The sequence below is a fragment of the Aptenodytes forsteri genome, unplaced genomic scaffold (assembly GCF_000699145.1).
Source record: "Aptenodytes forsteri isolate BGI_AS27 unplaced genomic scaffold, ASM69914v1 Scaffold1, whole genome shotgun sequence".
Lineage (NCBI taxonomy): Eukaryota > Metazoa > Chordata > Aves > Sphenisciformes > Spheniscidae > Aptenodytes > Aptenodytes forsteri.
This window is the reverse complement of record NW_008795035.1, coordinates 10,711,963-10,735,245: the sequence shown is the minus strand read 5'-3', so window position 1 is coordinate 10,735,245 and position 23,283 is coordinate 10,711,963. Positions and strand designations below refer to the sequence as shown.

General features: G+C 41.9%; 1 protein-coding gene across 1 annotated transcript in view; it reads right to left on the bottom strand.

Moving 5' to 3' along the window:
• Positions 1 to 21,560: 21,560 nt before the first annotated feature.
• PAX3 (paired box 3) overlaps positions 21,561 to 23,283 on the bottom strand; it is a 92,431-nt gene continuing 90,708 nt past the window's right edge. Inside the window, exons 8-9 of the mRNA XM_009276638.1 lie at positions 22,127 to 22,373; positions 21,561 to 21,595 (exon numbers count right to left, since the gene is read on the bottom strand). Of these exons, the coding sequence (XP_009274913.1) occupies positions 21,561 to 21,595; positions 22,127 to 22,373 (282 nt within the window). The remainder of the gene's footprint in view (positions 21,596 to 22,126; positions 22,374 to 23,283) is intronic.

The window sequence follows — 23,283 nt, the reverse complement described above, 5'->3', positions numbered from 1 at the left end:
AGGGAAGGAAGGGAAGGAAGGGAAGGAAGGGAAGGAAGGGAAGGAAGGGAAGGAAGGGAAGGAAGGGAAGGATTTTTTTTTTTTGTTTGTGTTTCTTTTTTAATAAAAAACAGCAACAATTATCTTCTAGCAATGGTGAAAAAAATATTCAGATTGAGAATAAAGGATCATATTTGCTTTTGCAGGAATTTATGGAAAAATCAAAGTAAATCACAAAAGCATTATCTGATGTTTTCATTTTGTCTCCTCAAAGGCCACGTACAGTTTAGAGTACTCAGCCATATACAAAATAATTAAATTCAATGGAAGTGAAGGAAATTTCTTACAAGTACATATAAGGAACACTGGACAGATCCTTAGCTGGTGTAAATTGATGAAGCAATGCTGGCTTCAGGAAAAGGAGACTGATTTGCAGTAGATGTGGGTCTGAGTAAGAAACAGATCCCAACTAAAACAATAATGGACGTATAGCTCTAAGAAATTTATTTTAGACTATATTCCTATAGTAGGTATTTATAAAGGATGGCATTTTCGGTCTATGCTGATGCAAATCTAATGGTCAGCAACAGATCTGGTAGACACAAAACTCATGGATCAAATTCCTTCCTCAGTCACACTCCATTAGCTGAAATGATGAATGTTCTGGATTTGAAACCCTCATGCTGTCTGGCACACGTAATCCTACCTCTCCTCCCTCTGAAACGTACCAAATATTTCAGAAAAAAAAAAAGTACAAAAACCGCAAAATTTCTATTAATTGCAACATAAGAGAATCGGGCAGAGATGACCTCTCCTGAGGTCACACTGTCCATTCCAATAGAAATTTTGAAAGTTTAAATGAAAAGTGGAATAAAAAAAAATCTGAAAGCACTTTATCAAACGAAACAAACGAAGCAAATGAAACATGCACAGTCACCTCTCAATTCTCACATGGCCCCACTGGCTGCAGCAAAGTTTGGAAAGTAACCGGGTGTTAATATGAAATCAGGATAACCAAGTCCAGTTGGTTAACTGGTTAATCAGGATAACCAGTCCAAGTTTCATCAAACTTGAAATGGTGAAGAGGTGGCAACGAGAGTAAAAATTGCTGCAGTACAGCTACAATAGCGCTCCTGCCTGTGAGCTGCTCAATGCAAAAGTAGTACATAGGACAGATGTTTAAATCCATAGTTGGCATTCGTGTTTACTGTATGCTGTACAAATTGCACACGAAGGACATTCATATACATGACAGTGAAACATTCACAAAGCACTAAGTTCCCAAGCAAGTCACACAGTGAGAGCAGTCTCACGAGCTTCGTTTCCCGAGACATGCCATCGCCAACCCAGCTCCGATGGATAAAGATGAAAAAATGAGAAGAAACCCTTAACACCTGTAAAATGTGAGCTGCAATAGTCAGTCTGGAGAGAGGGGGCACAACTGGTGGAATAAGTTTTCATTCCAGCTTGTGTGTTATTGATGGGGAGAGAAGCAGGTACAGGAAGCCCACGTCTGGAAGAGACCTCGACTGTGGACTCGCACAGAATCCTGACAAATGCACAGGGAAGCTCATAACAGCACTACAGCCAGCTCCGACATAAATAACCGATGTTTTCTAAGATCTCTATATTCCAAACACAGGAGAGGACCTGGAGCAACTCAAATCTGAGAAAACATAACTAACCAGCAGAACTGTAGAAGCACAGAACTGTGAAATCCCATGGTCTGTCACACACACACAAGAGGCAAAGGTCCCATCCAGTCAAAACATCTCTTCCTTATAGTGTGTATATTTACACAATTTTAATCATAAGTCATGCCAGGACATAAACACACAAGTGAAAGAGAAATCCATTGTTTAAATAACATTTAAAGTGGCTGAGAATATGATTAGAAGTCTTAAGATTTTTATGCTTTCTCCCAGTGCGATTGTGCCATCAGACACAAATCATGAGTAATAGCTGCGTGATGCCTCCCATTCACCCTATCCAGCTAATTCTCTTGAGCAAAAGGAAATTTGTTTTCTGCATGTCACAGTGGTGTAATTCAGAGCTGGCACAACATTCTCACAAAAATTTTCTCTCATAAGCTTAAAACACTGAACACGCTCCAAATAACACAACAGTGCTTCAAATGGTACGGCCTTCGGAAATGAGGAACATTTCATTTTGTGCAGTTGACTGCAGTCAAACAGTTTCAAGAACGAGAGGCTGGAGAACTTGTATTCCCTGAGATTCTTTTGATGCAGAGTTGCTTGTTTGCCTTTTTTATTAAACCTATTCATTTATATCTCTCTATATAGATATAGAATAACTGTGTATAACAAAGCAGCTAAAAGCATGCCACATGAGGCAGGATACAGATCATTTTTAAAGCATCATTTTAAATGCAAATCATGAAAACAATCAAAATGTTAATATAAAGGTTTAATGAAAAGCTTTATCTGTATACCAGGAGGGATATATTCAAGTTTAGGCCCCACCTAGAGATGTAAATTGGAAGAATTTTGTGTGCTCATCCTATAGGGCCACTGGGAGAGAAGGGCTTCTCCAGCAGGTGAGAGCTGCAGCCTGCCCGGGCCCGCAGGAAGCCTTGCCTCTCACCAACCCACTCTGCTCGGTGCCTGAAGCTAGCTGCTATGAGTAGCCTCCCTGTGAAAAGTTTAAATGACTCGCATCCTCCTCAGATGAGCTGTGCATCCAAGCGGATGCCAATATAAGGCTAGAGAAAAAGTTGTTTTATATCCTCCACATCCTGATCTTGTAGCAATGAAACCAAACCTCTGTACACACACAAGGATGCAGGATCAAAGCACACAGATGAAAGTTAGAAAAACACTCTTTTTTCTCCCCCCCCCTCTTTCTTTATTAAAAAAACACTGAAGTGACTTAAGAGGGCAATTAGGGGCAAAACAGATTCCATTTTGCTCACGATTCCAAGACTGGAGCCAAACTTCACAATTCAGCAGGGCAGTTTTCTTTAAATGACCACAAAATGAGAATTGCCATTTTCTAGAGAGCTGCTGTGAAAGGCAGGAACCCTGCCAGGCTAATAGCGCTCACTGCTGAGGGCAGATTACACTCCCTCTCCCCCGAGCCCATCAGGATTAGCACTGATAAACAAACATGAGAGAACCCAAGAGAGGCTCTGACAGTACCACTCCACTGCGATTAACTCATTCCCTCAAAACACAGCAGTTTAGATGAATCAGCAAATGCCAGGGAGATGGAGGAAAGAGACATAAAACGTTTCACCAACACTTCTAACTATATACTTCAAATAAAGCCACGTGACACTGCATGACCAAGTCATTTATGTGATTATCTAATGATTCTGTGCATCAGAAAGTTTCATAGACTTCTTCAATAAAAGTGCTCCGCTGGAAATAAAACTAATACAACTTTACTTAAAGACAGTTTATTAAGGGGAAAAAAATCCCTAGAGTCTTAGCATTATGTCAAACAGATTTTATTTTTTTTCCTTCCCCTTCCCTCCCCCTAAAAAAAATGCCAGTGTGGAATTCATGGGTTTGTCAAGGTCACCATGGACCACAACACTTACAGATTTTGCTGAAGCAGGGTCCGTGCTCAGCACATTAGGAAACCGGGTTCTGTTTCAGTAGTCTGTTACCCCTACCATCATGCCCCTTCCAAATCACAGACATGTATCTGTCTATAAAACCCTCTGTACCTCTCTGCCTGATCCTCTCACAATGACCCTGGGTAGTCTCACCATGTATTAAATACAGGTTTAAAAGTGTTAGCACATTGAGGCACCTCAGTGACTCAAGGCAAAGGACTAAGTGATCACTATAAGCTTTTAACAGTTGTGCTGACAAAACTGCAGCCAATATTAGTCCTCTTAGTTCACAGGAGGTAGAAATTATGTCATTAGCGTGCAACTGTTGCTACTAGCCAAGGAGTGCTTTGCTGGGACAGAAAACAAGGACAGCTACCCCAGCACAGCATACTGGGCATGACCGCAGGTTTCTAAACGAGCCAGAAAAATTACAATCTTCTTTCGGATTACTGAACATACATTGAGTATCTTCTTATACACGCGAGGATACCTAGCTATGTAACCTCAGCTGTCAGGATCTTTTATCTTTGTGTTAATTTTATTATCCCTTCAGTTCTCCTTCTGCTTGCGGGATGAAAGCAAATCTATGAAGGGGAGGGGTCACTGCCAAAGGTCATCTATATTTAATGCAGTTTCATGTGCTGGGTCACATAGCATTCCCAGGCTGAAAAGAAGGCTCTGTTGCTGGGACTTTAAAAAACAAGTTGAAGGTAGCGTACAGGCACAGTACAAGCAGTTGTCAATCAGTTCTTACTGTGCCTCCCAATTTTTTCAGAATAACTAGAGTAAACCTTCCAACTTTTCTAAGTGCACTGTTCTGTTATGGGGGGAAAAAAGTCTTTGGAGGGTTCACATTCATTTCATTAGAAACAAGCCCACAGGATTCACTTATTCCCAGTAGTATGAGCTCTGTTACTTCACTAAGCTCACTTATATGGCAAAGGATTTGCTATTACACATCCCACACCAAAAAGAAGAAGAAAAAAAAAAACCCAGCCTATTTCAGCTGCTTAAGTTTGTACTACATATTGCTGCACTTACTGGGGTTCCAAGTGAGGGATGCATACTTGCTCAAGAAAACATGGCAGCATATGTTTAATTTTAAGCATGTGCTTTCCAAGTCCCCCTGCACTCATACACAACTGACAAAAGACTTCAGTATAGACTGGTGTGCTCCTCTGAATCCAGGCCAGAGGATATTTGAACAATTCCATAAAGTCATTTTAGATGTTTCTCTGATGAGAAAAAGATTTTATTTCAAAATATCAGGCTCTATCTGCCTGTGCATGCAAGTATGCCACATATGAAGTGACAAAAGTTTGCAGCATCTGACATGCAAATCAGAGAGAAAAGAAGGTAGAGACATGTATAGCGTTAGGCCTGCTTTAATTCAGGCACACTTAATTTTTCCGGAATGCAACAGCGGTCACTGCCATGAAGTTTTCATGCATGAATAACTACAGCAGAATAACGTTCTTAGTGTCTACAGCTGCCTACAGGCTCCAGGAAAACTTGGTCATACACAATATGTATTTTAGACTCCTCATGGAAGCAGAAAGTTTTGTAGAGATCAGAGCTGTAAGTAATCAAAATAGACCTATAATGCAAGATTCAGTTCTAGACATAACTCATGTACCAGGAAACACCAGAACTTAAACAGCCAAGACAGCTTACTCCAGATTTACACTAGTCTGAGGGCAGTCCAAAATACCTACCATTATAAATGGTCCTGCTTATCTCTCATGCTTTTGGCATTCAGGGAATGAGACCCCCTAATACACTAAAGTGCATATGCACGCGTGTGTATACACATATGCATATAGAATTAGAGAACAACCTAATATTTATCAGCTTGGGTTTAATCAGAAGTAGACCTTCTCACAGACCAGTTTGAGAAAGCTACAGTATTAATTCAAAGGGTAAGTGGAAACTGCAACATGCCTGTATTTCAGTAAAGCCTTTAATAGAGTACCTCAAAATGCTCAAACTAAATTCAAAGTGGATGCCACTCCCCCCCCAAAAAAAAACCACAAAAACAACCCCCACACACCAGCTGCAATGCATTACAGAGGGCCACAATAAACAGCAAAAGGTAAGGGAACTAAAGCAGGATCTGTGATCTACTTTGTCTTAGCCTGTTTCTTAGTAGCAAGGAATAAGGAACAAGAAGCTTCTTAGTAAGATCAACAGATGAATAATATTAATTCAGAACACCGGTAAGTAGAGAGAGGAAAACAAAAATACAAAACAAAGACAGTTAATCAATCCCTCCCTTCTTGTGATGCTAAATCTTTTAAAATGAAAGGCACTTAGTAGCATGTAGAACTGAGTCTTGCAGACGCAAACACCCTCTCCCTCTCCAGTCCCTACAGCGTCACAGCCCCTTGCCTGGGCTAAGTCCCTGTTACGGTGCTTTGTCCTGCCCTCCCACTTTCCCCAGTGCTTAGTCTGGAGCAGACTGGGCACCTCGGAGGTGTAAATCATACTTCACAGCCCATGGCTCACCATGAATGGGGTTATTTTGGCTCTCGTATTCCCATTTCACACCCCACATGCAGAAAGCCAGAAGTGGCTGTAAAGGAGACTGACAAGGTTACAGATCACAGGCTTCTGTGAGCTCGGGAAGCACTGTACAAATACTAGTTTCACACATAGAAGAAAGAAAATGAGGTGGACAATTCTCGTATTATAAGCAACGTGTCAACTGCCTCAGCCATTTCACATCATGGTATGTATGCCGTTTAGCCCTATCCTCTCCACCCTCACCCTCTCCTGTTTCCAGTGCAGGCATCAACACATCATGCTATGGAGAGACCAAAAATTACAGTGCCTTGTCAGGTTTCCTTCTGCCGAGAGAAAAAGGTCTCACTTTTGCCCCTCATTCTCTCTACACACCGATGTGTCAGATGGAGGTCTTGCTTGTCCTCCAGAGCGGGCATTCAACTCCCAAGGCTGTGCACAGGGCTTGTGCCTCACCTCCAAACCTAAAACTTTTCTAATGCTAGCTAGCTCCCCGTTTTAGATGTCAGGAGGTGCAGATCGACCTAGCTGGAGGTACAGATCGACCTAGCTGCACTGCAGTTACAGAAACACTGTCATGGCTGAGGATACAGCTATGGTGCTGTAGTATCTAAGTGGCCCCTCTCATTTGTTACTAATAAGTAAGATCTCCTGGGCAGGGACAAACGGGCTTTGACACACAGAAGAAGAAAGGCTAATAATGTCACCAACATGCCCTGTGGCTAACATTTACAAAGAGACATTTTTACTGCTCAGTGGAGATAGGATAGGAAAAAGCCTCATCTTGTTGGCATACACACACATGCACGCACACACAGGCGCACACTGTGCAAAATTGTTTGAAGAGCCTGTGGTCTTGTTGTTAAATGAGTTGTGAATGTTTCCAAAAAGCCTAAACACTAGACAATGGCAGCACATTGCTAAAGAATGTTTAAGGGATTTAGGCTGATCTGATAATTGCCTGGTAAGACAAAAGCAGAAACAGCTTACAGAAATGAAGGACGTGGGTTTGAATGAAGTTTCAAAAAAAATTGATCTTTAATTTTTAAGATGACATAGCATACACTGCAAAGAATCACAAAACACCGACTACAAGATAAAAATAGAACAGGTCTTCTGTCAGGAGAGCAAATCCACATTTACACACCCTTTCAGAGGACAGACATCCAGAACTCCACATTTGAAAGAGTAAGTCTCCCCACTTGCTCCGAGCCTTTATAAGACACCCAACCAAGAGTGATTTTCATTTCGTACAGTGCAAAGGCAGGAGCATGATGCGAACACAGATGACTTGAACTTTCATTTTTTCACCCCCAACTTTCTAGATGAAGCAGCCAGGACACGTATAACATAGACGAAACACCGATTTGTGCAAGAACTGCAACTCTGGTCTTGTTTCTATAGTCAAAACCATTTAAATTGGAGTTGGATGAATCCAGCAAAAATACATCTGTGAACATTTCCTGGCCTGTTAAAATGCTTATGTTCATACACTTCCACATCAGTATTCTGCACATATCCCACGCCCACATTTAGACAAAAGGAGTGGCCTCTGGCTCAGATGGTCCCTGAGCAACAAATCCTTGGAGGCTGGGCAAGTACAACTGAGAAAGTATCACCTTATTCTTATTATCTTCACCTTATTCTTATTATCTTCCTTTGGCACAGCTATCAGAGACAGAGTGCTACGATCTGAGCCAACACGGCTATTTCTACAAACATCCACGCTCGTAAGTGGGAAGCAAATTTTAGTTTCATGAGAAGAGGGTTACGCATAGCATCAACCTCCCTGCTTGCACACACACCAGAAACACTTAACACATCCCATCAGGAAACAGGAACAACATCTGATCGCTCAGCCCAGGCTGAATACATCTAAAAACGTTTTTCTAAATATTGAAAGAATTAAAAGTCTACACATCCCTAAAATAGTCAACAAACAACCATGAACACTACATGCTTAAGAAAAATCAAATTCTTTACATTATAATTCCACTAGCAGAAAAGTTTATTTGCTCTACTTTGTTTTCATACGCATATTAAGGAAAAATCAGAGCCTACCTACCACCTGAAAACAATTACTGTGCTCAGATAGCCCTCTGAGCAGCAACTGGATCTGTAATGCAGATACATGTAATGTATCTAAGCAGTTCTGTAACAAGTAAAGACCATAAATTGAAAGACCCCAGATAAGAAGGCAAACAAATGAAAGTCTCAGAAGACAATACACGCCTGCTATCACAAAGCGGGGTCTGTCGTATCACACGCGCGATATCACAAAGCAATAAGCACTGTTCTTTTATATTAAGCACAGCAGTATGTTCCAAGTCAGAATTCTATTAGCTTCTTTAATACTTATTTTATTAAGCAGGAGAAAAACAACTAAATCAGATGGCAGTCTCACATATTCAGTACAACCCTGAATGAAGCTTCTGCAACATTTTAGCAAATATTTATTGCAGATACAGAGAAGCCGTTCCTCTGTTAGGTTTGTGATCAGCTGTAGTTACCATACACTAGGACTGAAACAGAAATTTCAATGAGAAACTGGCAAAGCATAAATACATGTAAGAGATGGAAAAGGCAAGGACTCCAAATTCACTGAATACATAACCTGTTTTTCCACTAGATGCATTTTAATTACATTTTGCAGATGTTTTTTTGAATCTTTTGCCATAGCATGTGAAATTAATTTTTGAGGGGAGGGAATGCAAGAGGAGCTTTTCTATATTTACATGTTAAAGAGTATTTGCTGGTCTAGGCATGGTAAAATGTGTTCTGCTATTCAAGGGAGGCACTTTCCAGGGACACTACACACCAGTTTCCAGGTCTGAACAACTCAGAAGCGACAGCATTCCCCTGGAGCGGGTACGTGCATACACAAACTAGTCCTCTGTCTTAAATAAATTCAGAGTCTTGACGTAGGATGGATTCCCATTCTTGTTCCACCAAACTGGAAGCGAAGCTAAAAGTGGCCACTTTTCACTGCCATTTTAAAAGTTTACAATATTTCTCCAATATTTAGAAAAGCCACATTCCAGCAACAAATGGATTACAAGAAAAAGAAAGAAAGAAACTTCTTTTCCCATTACCTATTTTAAGCAATGCTTTGATTTATTGTGAGGGGGGCAGCCGAACAAGATAAACGTGTAGATCTTCACTTGAGATGTAGGCAGCAGAGACAGTCCGGTGCGTTTTGCAGAGTATTTTGGTTTAAGGAGTTCAAAGAATACTTTCTTCTTCAAAGTCAAATTTCACCACCACCGGCCGGGTCATGTTCCACTTCTTATTTCGATTCCTATCCTCGATGAACTCCTGGTAAGGATCTTTCTTTGAAATAGCTTTCTTCGAGCGTACATAACCAAAAAAGACAGTTAATGCCAGGAAAGAGTAAAACAACATGACAAAGAGGATGAAGAAATAGGCGTTGTCATATGGTTTGTATTGTGGCTCTTTTTGTTCTGTAGCATTTTTCCTTGTGTCCAGGTTCCTTTCCAGAAGTTGCAGAACACATTGCGAGATGAGAGAAGCTAAAGCTGTTTGGTTCATGTTGGGGAATTAAAAAGCACGTCAGAAAACACAGAGGTGAGTGAGCATCGAGGGGCCCCCAAGCGATGCTTCGTTGAAATGGGAATCTATCCACTAGCTTTAACAGGAGTTGGATCTGGCCTGTAATCATTTCCTCTTTTGGTAAGGAATGCTGTTAAGCACTTATTGGGTCTCAGTCATTTGATAATGAGGCATTTGGCTGATAAGCCTGCCTTGCCTATGAAGTGAAGTCTATTAATAATAACAATAATGGAACAATAACAAATCCCTGAGACATACATCTACCAGGCAGTTTTAAATGTGTGATTACCCCCCACCCCTATATTTGGGGAACAAATCTGCTCAAGTCACTAAGTGAAAAGATTTTAAAAGCACCAGTGGGATGTGATAGGGGTCCAGGGGCAGGAGAAGGGGGGGGGAGGAATAATCAGACCCTCAGTGGAGGAAGGTGCTTAAGCCCATCTATGAGTTGAAACTCATAAACAGTCTCACACATTTTCTGACAAGCATATCTAAATGCCATTCTCAGGTGCTTTCTCTCAGCATCACAGCTGGCAGGCTGTGCAAGAGGATGGCCCAGAGTTTGATGCCTTTCTGCACAGTCCCTAGAGAAAGGCCATCAAAATCCACTGTCTGTGGAGGAAACCAGCATTCAGGATAAGAAAGGGTTGTTGGATACCAATATGGCATTTCAACCGGTTGCTATCTGTAAGTTAAACATGAAAACTTAAATTTCAACTCAAATATGACAGTGTCAGAGCTTAAATGGGCAGCTGAATGTTTTAATGTGTCTGTGTTAAGTATTAGGACTGGTAGTCTGTAGCTGTGTGCCACCACAAATACGTACCACGCTAGAAATATGCAAGAAAGTAATATCCAAACTGAAAAGAACTGCCTATAAAGTCGTTCTGGAAAATGAAACCCTTGACTGCCACTGACAAGTGGACTACACCGAATATTTTCAGACAAGGAGCAAGGGGGTTAAGTCTTCTCCAGAGTGGTTTGTCACAGGTCATGTCTACTTGCATGATAATAGCAGAGCTGTGCTCTGTGGATTCCTGCTTCCTATTGTGTTTTACAGGCTAGGTCACTCTAAAGTAAATTGTTGTTTTACAAAGTAGTGAAACCTTATCTCGCTACAAAAAAAAAAAAAAGTCCTTACTGCCACAAACGACAATGCCAGCTGTTTCTTTCTGTGATCTGAATTCTGGGGAGTAAGCACCATGACTTTGAAGTGGAGAGCACATCACCCGACTAGCAGTTTGCCAACTCTGCACTGTTTCTTTAGGCCTGACCCCCTGAACTGATTGTATGATGACTAATTCACATGCTAAGATTGCAGTATATCGGTATCACTAAACAGCCTGCATTTGTCATTAAGGGTTTCTTGTAAAAAGAAAGATGAAAGTGAAGTCTGTAATTTTATATGAGCAGCAGACTATGGTATAAGTACATTTAGAATATGCAACTTCTAGAAGAAATGTTCAGCTCCACATTTTTAAAAACCAGCAGCCTTTAAAAAAAAAAAAAAAAGAAAAAAGATGAAAAATCCCCATAAAGAGCAATGCCAAATCCTGTTCTTGGTTAGGGCCGAGTTATGGGAGAGATCTTATTCACCTATTCTTGTGCGTAAAGGAGAACAGATTTAGGGGACCTAATCTTGTTTCGAGGAGAGAGAAGGAAAGCTTTATCATCAGTTTAACTACAAATAAAATACAAAAAAAAAAAAAAAAGAAAAAAGATGAAAAATCCCCATAAAGAGCAATGCCAAATCCTGTTCTTGGTTAGGGCCGAGTTATGGGAGAGATCTTATTCACCTATTCTTGTGCGTAAAGGAGAACAGATTTAGGGGACCTAATCTTGTTTCGAGGAGAGAGAAGGAAAGCTTTATCATCAGTTTAACTACAAATAAAATACATTCATTAAACTAGTATAAAATCTTCAGGGGGAACTATGCCCAATTTATACTTGTGTAACTGGAAAAGGATTTTCATTTAGGTTTTGCAACTTTTCCAGAACTCTGTAAACTCTTACTGTTTGTTTGTTTTTTAAAGAATTTGCTTCAGTAAAAGGAGCGTGCGATTCTACATAAATTAAATTGGACACATGCTAATCCCTGTAAATTTCTTGCCTGTTTGAGAAACACATGACCTCTGCTGGCCAAGTTTCTGGGGCTTTTTGGTACTAGCAAAACAAATTAAAAAAAAAAAAAAAAGCGGGGGGTGGGGTGGGTAGGACACCACAAGTGAGTAGAGAAACAAATGACAAAAGTCATACCAGTGAATTCACAGTGATGGTTTTGGGTGCACCGTGAACGAGTAGTGCTGTGCCTACACTTCACCATGCCTCTTAATACAGAGCTGCAGCACCCTGCTTCTTGAGGTGCACAGTCATTATTTCTTAAAGTGTTTTAACTCACATTATGCTATGCAGTGAACTGACAGCCTCACACATCTAAGCAGTTTTTTAATGCTTCTTAATGAAAGGCACACAAAGACTTGTACTTTCTTTCCCCACCTTTCAGACAGTCAGATCCACATTAGTCTAAGCCTGGAAGCTATGTTACCGTGTTAACATTGGACCAATGCTTGTCAATACGTGGCCTTCATCCCACAGGTAGCTCGCAAACTCAGAATCCAGGCACAATGAACTCAGCTCTACACCTTCCTTTTCAGAGACATGCCATAAGGCATCTGGGTCTCCCCATGGTAGGAGCTACTCTAGGCCAGAGTAAACCACCCTTAACATAATTGATACCACATTTCACCAGTTTCCACGTGACTACTCATGGCGCGATCTCCACACCACCTAAGAAAGGATGATGCGCAAAGGAAGACCTGTAGCCTTAACGCTGCCCACTGTAGGAAAGATTTAAAGGCTTTGCATATTCATATACGAGAAAACTACAAACCAAGGAACACACGTACCATAGCAGACAAACTCTTTTGCCTCCAAACTCAAATGGTTAGACTGGGCCTCCAGGCATGCTTCCAGGCAAGTGGTGGGGCCCCAACTGCACTCTGATCAGCCTCAGGAAGCATTATGCCTTCCAGCCACAGCATAGCTTATTCCCTCCGGCTAGGGAAGACCTGGGAGAGGAGAGCTGCTCACTAATGGCCCATAGAGCCCACCTGTGCTGCCCAGCCTTGCCCTTCCCGAAATGCTGGTGCCCAAACACACCTGCATCGAGAGCCAGATGATATGACCCAACCCCAATTAAAGGGAGACGTTCGTTCACCCTTCTGCTCCTCTAATGTAATCTGGTTTTATTGTAACTTAGGGTGTTTCTGTGCACTGTTTCTGCATCTAGTTGAACAGATCAATGTTCTGTTAGGCTACACAAACAAACACTGCTTTAAAGTTGCTTTTTCTCTCCTTTTTTTTCACCCTCCCCCAAACAGCTAAAAGTACATAATGGTGCTTTGAACAAGATCCTAAAGAGCTATTTCCATAAAGTGGTCCAATTCTTTTTAGAGATGTAAGTACACGAAATTCTTCAAATGCGGGGGGACAATGAGTGAAGATTAAAAAGAAAGCAAAAGATTAAAAGGAAAAGACCATAAGAAAAACTCAAAGGGGGGGAAAAAGATCAAAAAGAGGATTAACCATGTTACTTGTTGTTTTTCAGAAATTAAAGAAGTATGGAGGATAAGGAATTTGTTTCCTTTTGGCCCTAGAAAAATGCCAATTATGGTAGCTAAATTGCCAGGATCACATATCAGTATGCTTTGGAAATGTGAGAAATGGATGGGAAATATAAACACAGGGCAATAGCTTACAGTTATGTTATGAATTAAGCCACAAAAATATCAAGATTTAGTCACTGAATAAGCTGCCAAAGTTAATCTTTCCTGATGAACTTGAGCAGAATCAGAATAGAAGCAACAGAACTGTAGTTTGACAGATCAAAATTGCCTTGTTCACTCATCTTTGCTATCTTTGGGTCCTCACACACCTAAAATTTCCACTAAAAATCAAAGAAAAGTGCCTGGGTGCACATGGACATAAGATGGAGCTCCTTATCTACTGTGTGTTTTCATTTTAGGAGTTTTTTTAAAGCTTTAGGGATAAAAAAATTAACTACTCCGAGTCCCTTTTTGGCAAGCGAGCTTGCGATACTATCCATGCTAGCACAGCTTTTGTTTTCCTTTAGATTTTTAGGACACAATAGCAGAACCTTTTGGGGGGGTGGAGAAACAGCTTCCTTCCAGGTCTTCTAAATATGTGGCATTTATGTAGCCCTTTACAGGTAAGAATGACAAAAGGAGGCAGGCAGGGATTTCTGCCACAAGCTTGATGAGCGTCTAAACCCCAGATACGATTTACTAAGATCTACAGTGTAATTTCACCCAAGCCAACTATTTTTTACTGAGGCTCACCAGATGGTTTTGCTGTGCTCAGCTCTCACCAAGGTGAGGCAGGCCAGCCCTGCACCCTGCCGCCGCCCCTGGGGACAGCCGCCTGGCCTGGGAGGACACCTGGGAGGGCCTGGCCACCTGCAGGACTGACAGATACCTCATGCCTGAGACTCTGTCTCGGTCTGAATCGAGACTGGATCTGACAAAATGCTCTGAAACCAAAGCCAGCCTAAAGTGAAGGCTCACAGGAGCGGTCTTGTTTGGATCCCAAGTGTGGTTATCAAGCAAATCCCCAGAAGCCACTCACCAGCGACCCTGATCCCAACCACACCACATTGCTGCTCACACGTAGATCACCTGGGGCTGCCGCAGCACTAACTTAGCTCCACCACATCCCACAGTAGCACCTGCAAAGGGAGCGGGATTTAATCTTACACAGTGTTCCACACGCCAGGAGCTGAATACAGAAATGGCACATGCTGTTCCCAGCCATTCCCAAAGGACAGACCAAGCTCTGCCCAGAGGTACCCACCCAGGCACCCCTTCTGCCACAGGCAGGAACACCTCTGCCCTGGCTGCTTCCCTCAGCTGCCGCTCGCTGACCCCTTATGCTCAAGGAAAATGCGCTTTTAGCCGTACTGAGGGGCCACAGCACCATCTCCCCTCCCCATCCACCGTGTGCCTTCCCTGGGACAGCAGCACCCATGTGGAAAACTGTATTTGGGCTTCACCTTCAGGAGAAACCACCCCTCAGCTTTCTCAAAGGATTTCCAGCACGGTTCCTGCTGTCTCCCCTACCCACCTGCAGGGAAAGCTGTGCTGTTGCCATCGCCTGTGGCAGCTGGACACCCCGGCACCGGAGAGACAAGATGGCTGACCCCTCAGCCCTCACACACCACAGAGCACAGTCCCACCACCTCTCCTGGCTGAGCACTGTCCCGCTCCCCACTCACACCCCCGATCTTCTCCAGCCCCTGCAAGTCAGAAACCGCCCCCAGCAGCAGCTGTTTGCCCCACTAAGGGCTGCCCGCCTCCACAGCTGCTGGGTGCCATGTCGCTGGCTGCTCCCCACAGGACAGGTGCTCCACAGTGGCCCCCAGTGCCCCCCTGCCATCCCTTTCCCAGTGCCCACCACGGCTACACGACACCGCGCTTAGAAACCCCTCTGAGCTCTAAAAGAAAAGCTGAACTCCATCTTACTTTTTAACAGATATTCATTGTCCCCTTTTCAAATCAGGCAACCCTGACTGTTTAAAAATTTCCCTCAGGTTTCACTGCCAGGTGAAGGGGTGAGGCACCATTGTGGAACCCCTGCAGTTTGCGCCGGTGCCCGCCGGCACTGCTCTGCCCTGAGGCCCGGCAGCGGGAAGCCATGGCAGTGCAGCCTACCCTGCTTTCTGCAGCCTCCAGGCCCGCAGCCAGGCACCCTCGCTGAGGCAGCTGGGCGGTCACAGCATTTGGAAAGAGCGGGAGAGAGATAAACTCTTAAGCCGACGCAGGCACTGGTCTCACTGATGGGCACCTGCGGAGCAGAAGGGCTCCAAGTCACTGGAGAGCCGCAGGGGAAAGGGACGCGAGGGGGAGCAGCCATGACACCGAGGGAAAGGGGGTGTCTTCCACCACGTGGAGACTTCAGGCGGAGACGATGGAGAAAGGGTTCGGTCAAACGCTGGGTAATGGACTCGACAGAGGGGCAAGACCCCGACGAGGTTCTGCGCCTGGTGTTGTGCAGAACTGGATGATCCCTGCCAGCCCCACCGCCCCCTCGCCAGGATAGACACAGCGGAGCTAAAACAGCATTTCAAAAACCTCTGGAGATTTGTACACTTTGTAAATCATTCCAGTACCGACCGCGGGGATGCTCACACAAGGGTGGGCTCCAAAGAAATTTTGTCCATCTCTGAATTGCTGAATTATAAAGTATTATGGGTTAAGTGTGCAGAGTACCTGTAACAATCATCCTTAAAAAGCTAAACTCTTACAGGTATATGCACTTGAGATCATTATGAATAAATGCATATATATGGGGAGAAAAATATTTGTGTTAATGGTACAGAGTCTGTGATAAAAAAACATGGATAATTGTACAGAGGTGTAAGAAAAACTGAGAACATAATTGTGTACAGCACAAGCAAAGATACCCGTGTGAGCGCTGAAAGGAGGAGAGTGCGGGAAGAAACAAGTAGCTTAACATTTGGTTATGGCCTAAGGGACAAACTTTGCTGAAGATGAAGACACCGAATAGTTAATAAAGCTTCTGAACTGTTTCCAATTCTCAGACAAGGAAGCAATAGTTCTGCTCTTATCAGCAACTGCTCTTTCATATTTGTGTATCGAGCTAGCTTTATTAAATTATTCAGCAAAGGTCAAATGTGATGTGTCTTCCTAGTTTTATTATGATTTTTCATGACATTGCCTGAGTAGTTGAATAATAAACAGTGCATGTCAAAACGCTGCAGTGCCCGAGCTATCCACAGGCACTCTGGGTTATAAGCCTACTCAGTCATCAGTTCTGAGGCAATATAAATGCATTAAAGCGAATATTTAAACTCCATGTAAGCACTGCAAAGAGTTGCTTGTGGAACCACGACGGCAAAACAGAACCGTGCTCCAGCACTACGTATACGTACCGATTTTGAAGCCTGCTTGTACGATAAATACTTTGTAAGTTTTTGAACCTGACTAACCATCTAGCTAAAGCACTTTACTCCCTGTGACTGATGACAACTTCCCAGCCTGTGATGAGCTGCCCAGAAGTTCTGGGAGAGAGTAAGTAATGAAAATCTGACAGACCGAAGGGCCTATTACCTACAACGACCGCAGAAGCAGATTGCAATTTTGGTTATTTTAAATAGACAAATATCTTGAACAGATTCAGGTCAACTCGTGATTCTTTAAGATAACCCTATGACTCCATATAAATATATGCACTGATTTATGATAACACTGGCTACAGAATAAACTGAAAGACACACGAGACTTTTTCAGGCAGTGGCAAATGAGCATTGCAATGTCATATATATATAATCTAAACAAAATACCTATCTAATGTTAATTGAACAGAAATTTAGCAATTTAATTTAATGTAGTTGTTCATATTGTCCCAGAATATTTTTGTCTGGCTCTAGGCAATATCTAGATGCCATTGGAAAAGGCAAAAGAAATTGAAAATGGGATCTTCTGATCAGGGTACGGGTTTTCTTACAGTTATTAAGCGAGCAACAGAACATTGACGTGAACAATACAAAGGTTTATGAATTCAAGCTGTTACAGGTTTCTGATCGTCTCATTGATATTGCCTTCAAATAATTTCTTGTTATTTTATATAGAGATACCTTTTAGTAGTGTACTTTACAGACTTTAAGGTCAGAAGACTTTATGGATAGAAAACATTGAGAACTTTCACGATTACTAGCATAGCAAAAATGTATGCTTTACGTGTTAGCAGTAAACAGCACTCTGACAAAAGGGAATACATTTCTTACATGTATGAGAATATATCACAGAACTCAGACATAATTTGCATGCTATAGTCTGTCATACTTCTGAGAAAATGCAAATACATCCTTGCTACATAAATTATTAGTAGCATTTGATAATTTGGATTTCCAAAATTAAGTAACTTTGTATTTTTTCATTAAGTTTGGAGATCTAGGTTACAGACCTATACCCACATTTTTTAAGTTTGAATTTGCACAGACCTTAACCTTGGGATTAAAAATCTAGCTCTAATATCACACTTATGCAGAAACGTATTTCTGAGGACATAGATCCTGTTTAACAATCAGCTATTTTCAGTGAAGATTTGTAGGTTCAGATAGGCATTTTGTGCCTTTCAAAATAGCTACAGAAAGATACAGTTGAACAGCATTTGTCACATGGACAGACATGAGACTTTTTAGCAATATGGAGTAGAAAACCCCATGTGATTATTGGAGAAAAATGTTTATTTATATGTTTTATTTAAATGGGATACACTGAATTATCCAGGGAAAATAGAAGGAAAATAGGTGCCATTAAAAATAATTCTTTTCCTAGCTCATTCATTAAATACTACGCATGCTCAAATAAAGAAATAGTAACATATACCAATGTAAATATATGCCAAAATGCATACATTGGGTATTTTGATGGGCGCAGAGGTTATTTGTAGATAAAGGAAGATTTAAAAGCAAAGAATAAATTAAAAATCACAGCTGTGCCATGAGGAATAAATATTTTTTCATCAAAGCCTGTCTCTCAAGAGTTTCCAATTCTTATGTCTACGAGATGATAGACAGTTGGTTAAGCAGCTGTTATTATTTATTTCCATCTTGTAAAAGAAGCAACAACCCCCCAAAAAAAGGGGAAGCACCCTGAGATCCGTCCTTTCTGCGCTCATCAGTAAGTAGGTTTTGGACCCCATTGCTACGAGCACATTCCTCCAAGCTATTCCATGGCATTTCTGTCAAACGCAATATCCATGGCAGGCTCGTGCCCCTTTGACTTCCCAAGTGTTCAGGATTCGTATTCCAGAAACACATGTGGCTCCCAAGAACCTCTTCAGCCTTGACAGTGATAACAAGAAGGGATCAACAGTACCCCAAGTAATCCTTATAGCTCTGTCAAAGGTTCCTATGGCGCATCATAAATCAGGAAACTGCTTAGTCCCTCTGCCCCGGGCTCCTCGCTTCCTCTGGCAAGAGCTCATCCCGGTTCCCCGCTTGCACAGCTTGCCTGCGAGAGAACTGGATGATTTTCTCCTTATCTGTCTTGTTTCCAGGCTCTCCTGCTCTGTATTAGCCTCTCACGCAAGGAAGTACTTGGGAGACACTTAAAAAGAGGACGGAGCAGCCAAAATGCCCGCTGTCTAACTTCAGGTCGGGAAAGCACCTCGCCAGTAGCACCGTGGGGATGGAGGGAGAAATCACAGCTCTGTCCCACGCCCCACAGCTGCCGGAACAGAAAAGGACAGACAGCGAAGGTGGCATTTTGCATTCATCCTGCAACAAAGGTACACCCTTTCCAGGAAGGAGCAATCATACAGACATCATCCACTTCTGAACGGTGCAAGCAAGCAGGCTTTTATCCTGTACTTCACGGCAAAGGGATTGCGAGGGGGGAAAAAGAGGCTTATTTGGCCTTTGCAGCAAGCCTGGGACACAAGGCAAATGCCAAGGGCCAAATCCTCGGGGAGGGGAAGCAACATTGAAAAAAAAAAAATCAGAAAAACTAGCAGTTTAGAGCAGGGAATAGGAATTAATAAGAGACTTTTACATTTTAATTGTCACAGAAATTAAAAGCATATCAGAAAAACATAAACTGGAAGGAAAAAAGAAATCCCCTTTCCCCATTTTTCAGCATTTTTTTAACGTCCTTTTTTCAAAAAGTATATTCCTTCCTTTTCCAGCAGAAGAGGGCTAGAGTTAAAAGAACAAAATAAAAATAAAACAAAAATAAAATGCACACAGAAATAGAAGCCGAAAGAAATTCAAGGTGGTTACATCCCCCACAAAATGGCGAGGAAATTAAATGTCTGCCAAGCCTAGTGTGAAGTAAAATTTCTTCATACACTGATGTGCCACTAAAAGTTACTCCATTCGTTTTGAAGGGTCTTCCCCATGTTTCAATCAGCTTGCATGTAAGCCTATTCAAAAATTCTTGAGGCTTCTAAGGGGAAAGAAAATATAATTCAGGACAGATACCGCCCATAACTGATTACAAAGTTCCTGCATTGTATGAAGCCATCCCCGTTGCCCTACTTCTGCTGGGTTTAAGCCCGGTTTGTTTTCTTTTAAATGCCCAGCAAAGGCACAATGCTTTTCTCTTGTTGGGAAGACGTACTGCTGGTACCAATAGCACTTGAAAAATGCATAGTTCATGAACAAACACAGAGCTCCGGGTGGCACATTAGTGGTACCTGGGCATAGAGGCTGCCTGAGGCTCCTGCAGCCCTCGGGTGTGTGCAGAATACGCTGACATAATGAATACAGTTTGCGTTGAAGGTAACATGGTTTATTTCTTCATGATATTCAGATTAAAATGTATCAATGTATTTAGCACAATACTACATTTTAGGACAAAATCATCAGTGCTTTGCAAGTCTTCATAATGTTTATTCATTATAAATAGTAAATATTTACTGAACTTTTTACATGAAAGACGTTTTTTTTTTGTTTTCTTTTTTTTTATTTGTTTTTTTTGTTTTTTGTGGTTTTTTTACAACACGTATGTTGTTGTAGAGGCTGCAACACAAAGATAATATTTCATTTTTCCATCACCCTTAAGACCAATGTGTGAACTAACCTCTGTACTGAACCTAGTCTAACTCACTACTTCATAGTCCTTAACGCTAAAAGGAATGTATTTGTGTTCTGCCTCCCTCTTTGTTCCAAGAATAGAGAGAAATAAATAAACACCGCCTTCCATCTTCCTCTTCCTCTCAACATCACAAAACACAAATTTATTGACATTCTAAAATGTCACAATGCAAACTTCTTGTAAACCTTGGTTTCTATAATCATATTTTCTATATTGGATATCGCTGTATAATTTAAACAAATGTGTCAAATACAGGTCCATCTCTGTCCATGTCCTGTACATCACTAAAAAAAGTAAACGTAATCATTCATTCGTATTGTTTCCTGAAAACGACCTCTAAATCATGATTAGCAAGCTGGATTTTAGTTGTCCAGCAGACTGCAACATTTCTGTATTTTATCGTCAGGAATTATGCACTGCAAAAATAAAAGTACCTGCAAAAATATAGTTCTGATTCTATCTATATGACTTTGGATGATCCCAAAGTTTGTGTGAGGTACACAGTATTGCACGTTGCTAGGCAGTCGTGAAAAATCAGTCGCGTTGTTGATTTTTTTTTTTCCTCCCACGTTTGTTCGAAAAGGTACAACGGACTAGGAAAACTCCACATACGAAAAGGTAACATCTGCTTTTCATGTTACACAAGATCTCGTCTCTTGGTAAAGCACAACTTGTAAGTGACATTTATTGACAACCTGATTACAAAAGCATGGTAAGATAACCGATAAGTTGCTCGGCAAGTCTTTCGCACTCATCCTAGCTTCCTATGGACCGTGACATTTCCTCTTGATGACAATTTCCAGTGTGTAAAATGGAAGAGGTTCTCCTGCCCTTGCTTCAGAAACTGAGCAGTTTTACAGTTAGGCAAAAGTCAGCACTGGATGTCAGATGAGTCAGAGTACGCAGAGCTCAACTGCTCTAAGTTTCAAAATGTTCCATTTGTCCCAATCAAAGCACATTAATTTCAACAACAAAAAATGGAATGTTTTGCCAGGCAGTGATATTAAATACTGCTCTGTTTTGTATACCCACTCATAATGAACCATGTCGCATTTATTTATTCATTATTGCTTTTGGCCTTTGTCTTCTGTGTAGCTTTATCCAGCCTTCAAAAGTCTACTAAAAGCTATGACTGGAGAGAACATAACAAGCCTGCTTCTCTCAGTGGGGCTGCCCCAGTTTAGGCTGCAGTGTGGTGAGAAGATCCCTCGTATCCGAGCCTTGGAGTGAGACTGGAAAACAAGACCAGCTTTAACTTGAAGTGGACAGTTCATTTATGCAATATCTGGCTTCAGATAATGAAAGGCACCTGCAAAAAAGCAAAAGAAGCTTTTTAAGTCATGCTGTGACAACTTCACAGCATGGGGCCATGCCAACTACAGGTTGACATTGTCATATTTAATACTGATATATCAAAGGAAAGGGACTAATATTTTTATTCCTAGGACAAGTTTGACAAAACTCTATGTATCTAGGATTATATACTGTAATGATTCTTGAGCTGACCTCATTAAGAACATGTGTTTCTAATAGTGGAATGCCAGTGGTTATTTCATTTTGGACAACCCTTATGTTTTACCTAATGGCAATCAGGTTTCATGTCTCAACAATTAATAACATCAAGATGTTGTTGACATCACTTAAGAAAATAATTATGCAGCAGAAATCTTGCTCGAACAATCAGCTATCTCACCAGTGCACTCCACTCGGCTTTGGAGAGAAGTGGTAGTCGGCCATCAGGATCTCTGCTCATAATTTTCTTTGTTACGGACAGAAAGTACAGACCGTTGATAAACGGGTACGGTACTGCACTTCACGGCGCAAATGTCCCAATACTCACTTTGTCCGTATTGTCCATATTGGTAGCCTGTGACAGGGTCCATGCTGTAACCCGTGGTGCTGTAGGTCGGTGGGCAGTAGGACTGGGACGTAGGCAGGCTGTCTAAACTCTTCATATGATCTAACCGCTGGCTGCAGCTGGCTGAGACAGTGGTGGTGGGCTCCAGGCCCCCAGTTAACGGGGACAGGGCATAATCAGTTTGGGGCTGGTGAGGCACACCGCCGTGGTTAGTCAAGAGTCCCATTACCTAAAAGGTAGAATAATAGAAAGAGTTAAAATATGTGAAGAACTGTCTTGCTTACAGAGCCACAGGAGTTCTCAAGTCTGTCATTTGATTTCCTAAAGTAGGTAGACTTGGTATTCAAACCATGCTTTGAGTACCTAATCCAAAGAGGAAGTGGAATTTGGTTGCATCATCCACCAAAATAAAAACTGATGGCTAACCACCAATAAAAAGCGATACCAAGGGCAAATAAGGAAAAATCACTTTTAAAACTTTTATGATTTTAGAGTGCCTGATCCCATGCCCCAGCTGGGATCTCTGCAGATGTTTATTCCTTCAGGACTCAATTATAAGAGATTAAAAGGCAAGTAGTGGCTCTTTAGCCACGCTCTCCTGCACAATCTACAAACACAGAAAAGCTGGGAAAAAGCTCACACAATTTTTTTTTTCCCCCCAAGATCAGCAGTCATTAAAATGAAATTAATTTGGAGCGGATCACAGCAATGCTACCGATGGAAGTAACAAAGAATCCCAGCACAACATGAATACATGGGGAAGGGGCAGAGCAGCCGTAACTCCTGCTGCTGCATGCCCTCTGTGCTGGCCTGGGAAGAAATGAATGTGAGAGAGTAAAGCGATGGTCGTAACACCAGTTCCCAACTTCATCTGCTGAGTTAGAGGACACAACAGAAATGGTCTGGTCTGGCGTTCCAGACCGGCTTCAAGTCAGCTGTGACCCCCTTAATAAGCTGCTTGTACATGAACAGTTATGAAATCAGCAGTCAAGATTAGTTGAAAAGAGATTAGTGGAAAATACGTGCTTGTCCCTATAGAAGCCCAGTCCTCTAGGCCATAATTTCCAGTAGAAAAGCAAACAAAATTTCAAAAGCAGCTGTGCTTTCAAGCAGGAGCGAAGGAAGCTACGGTGATAAGT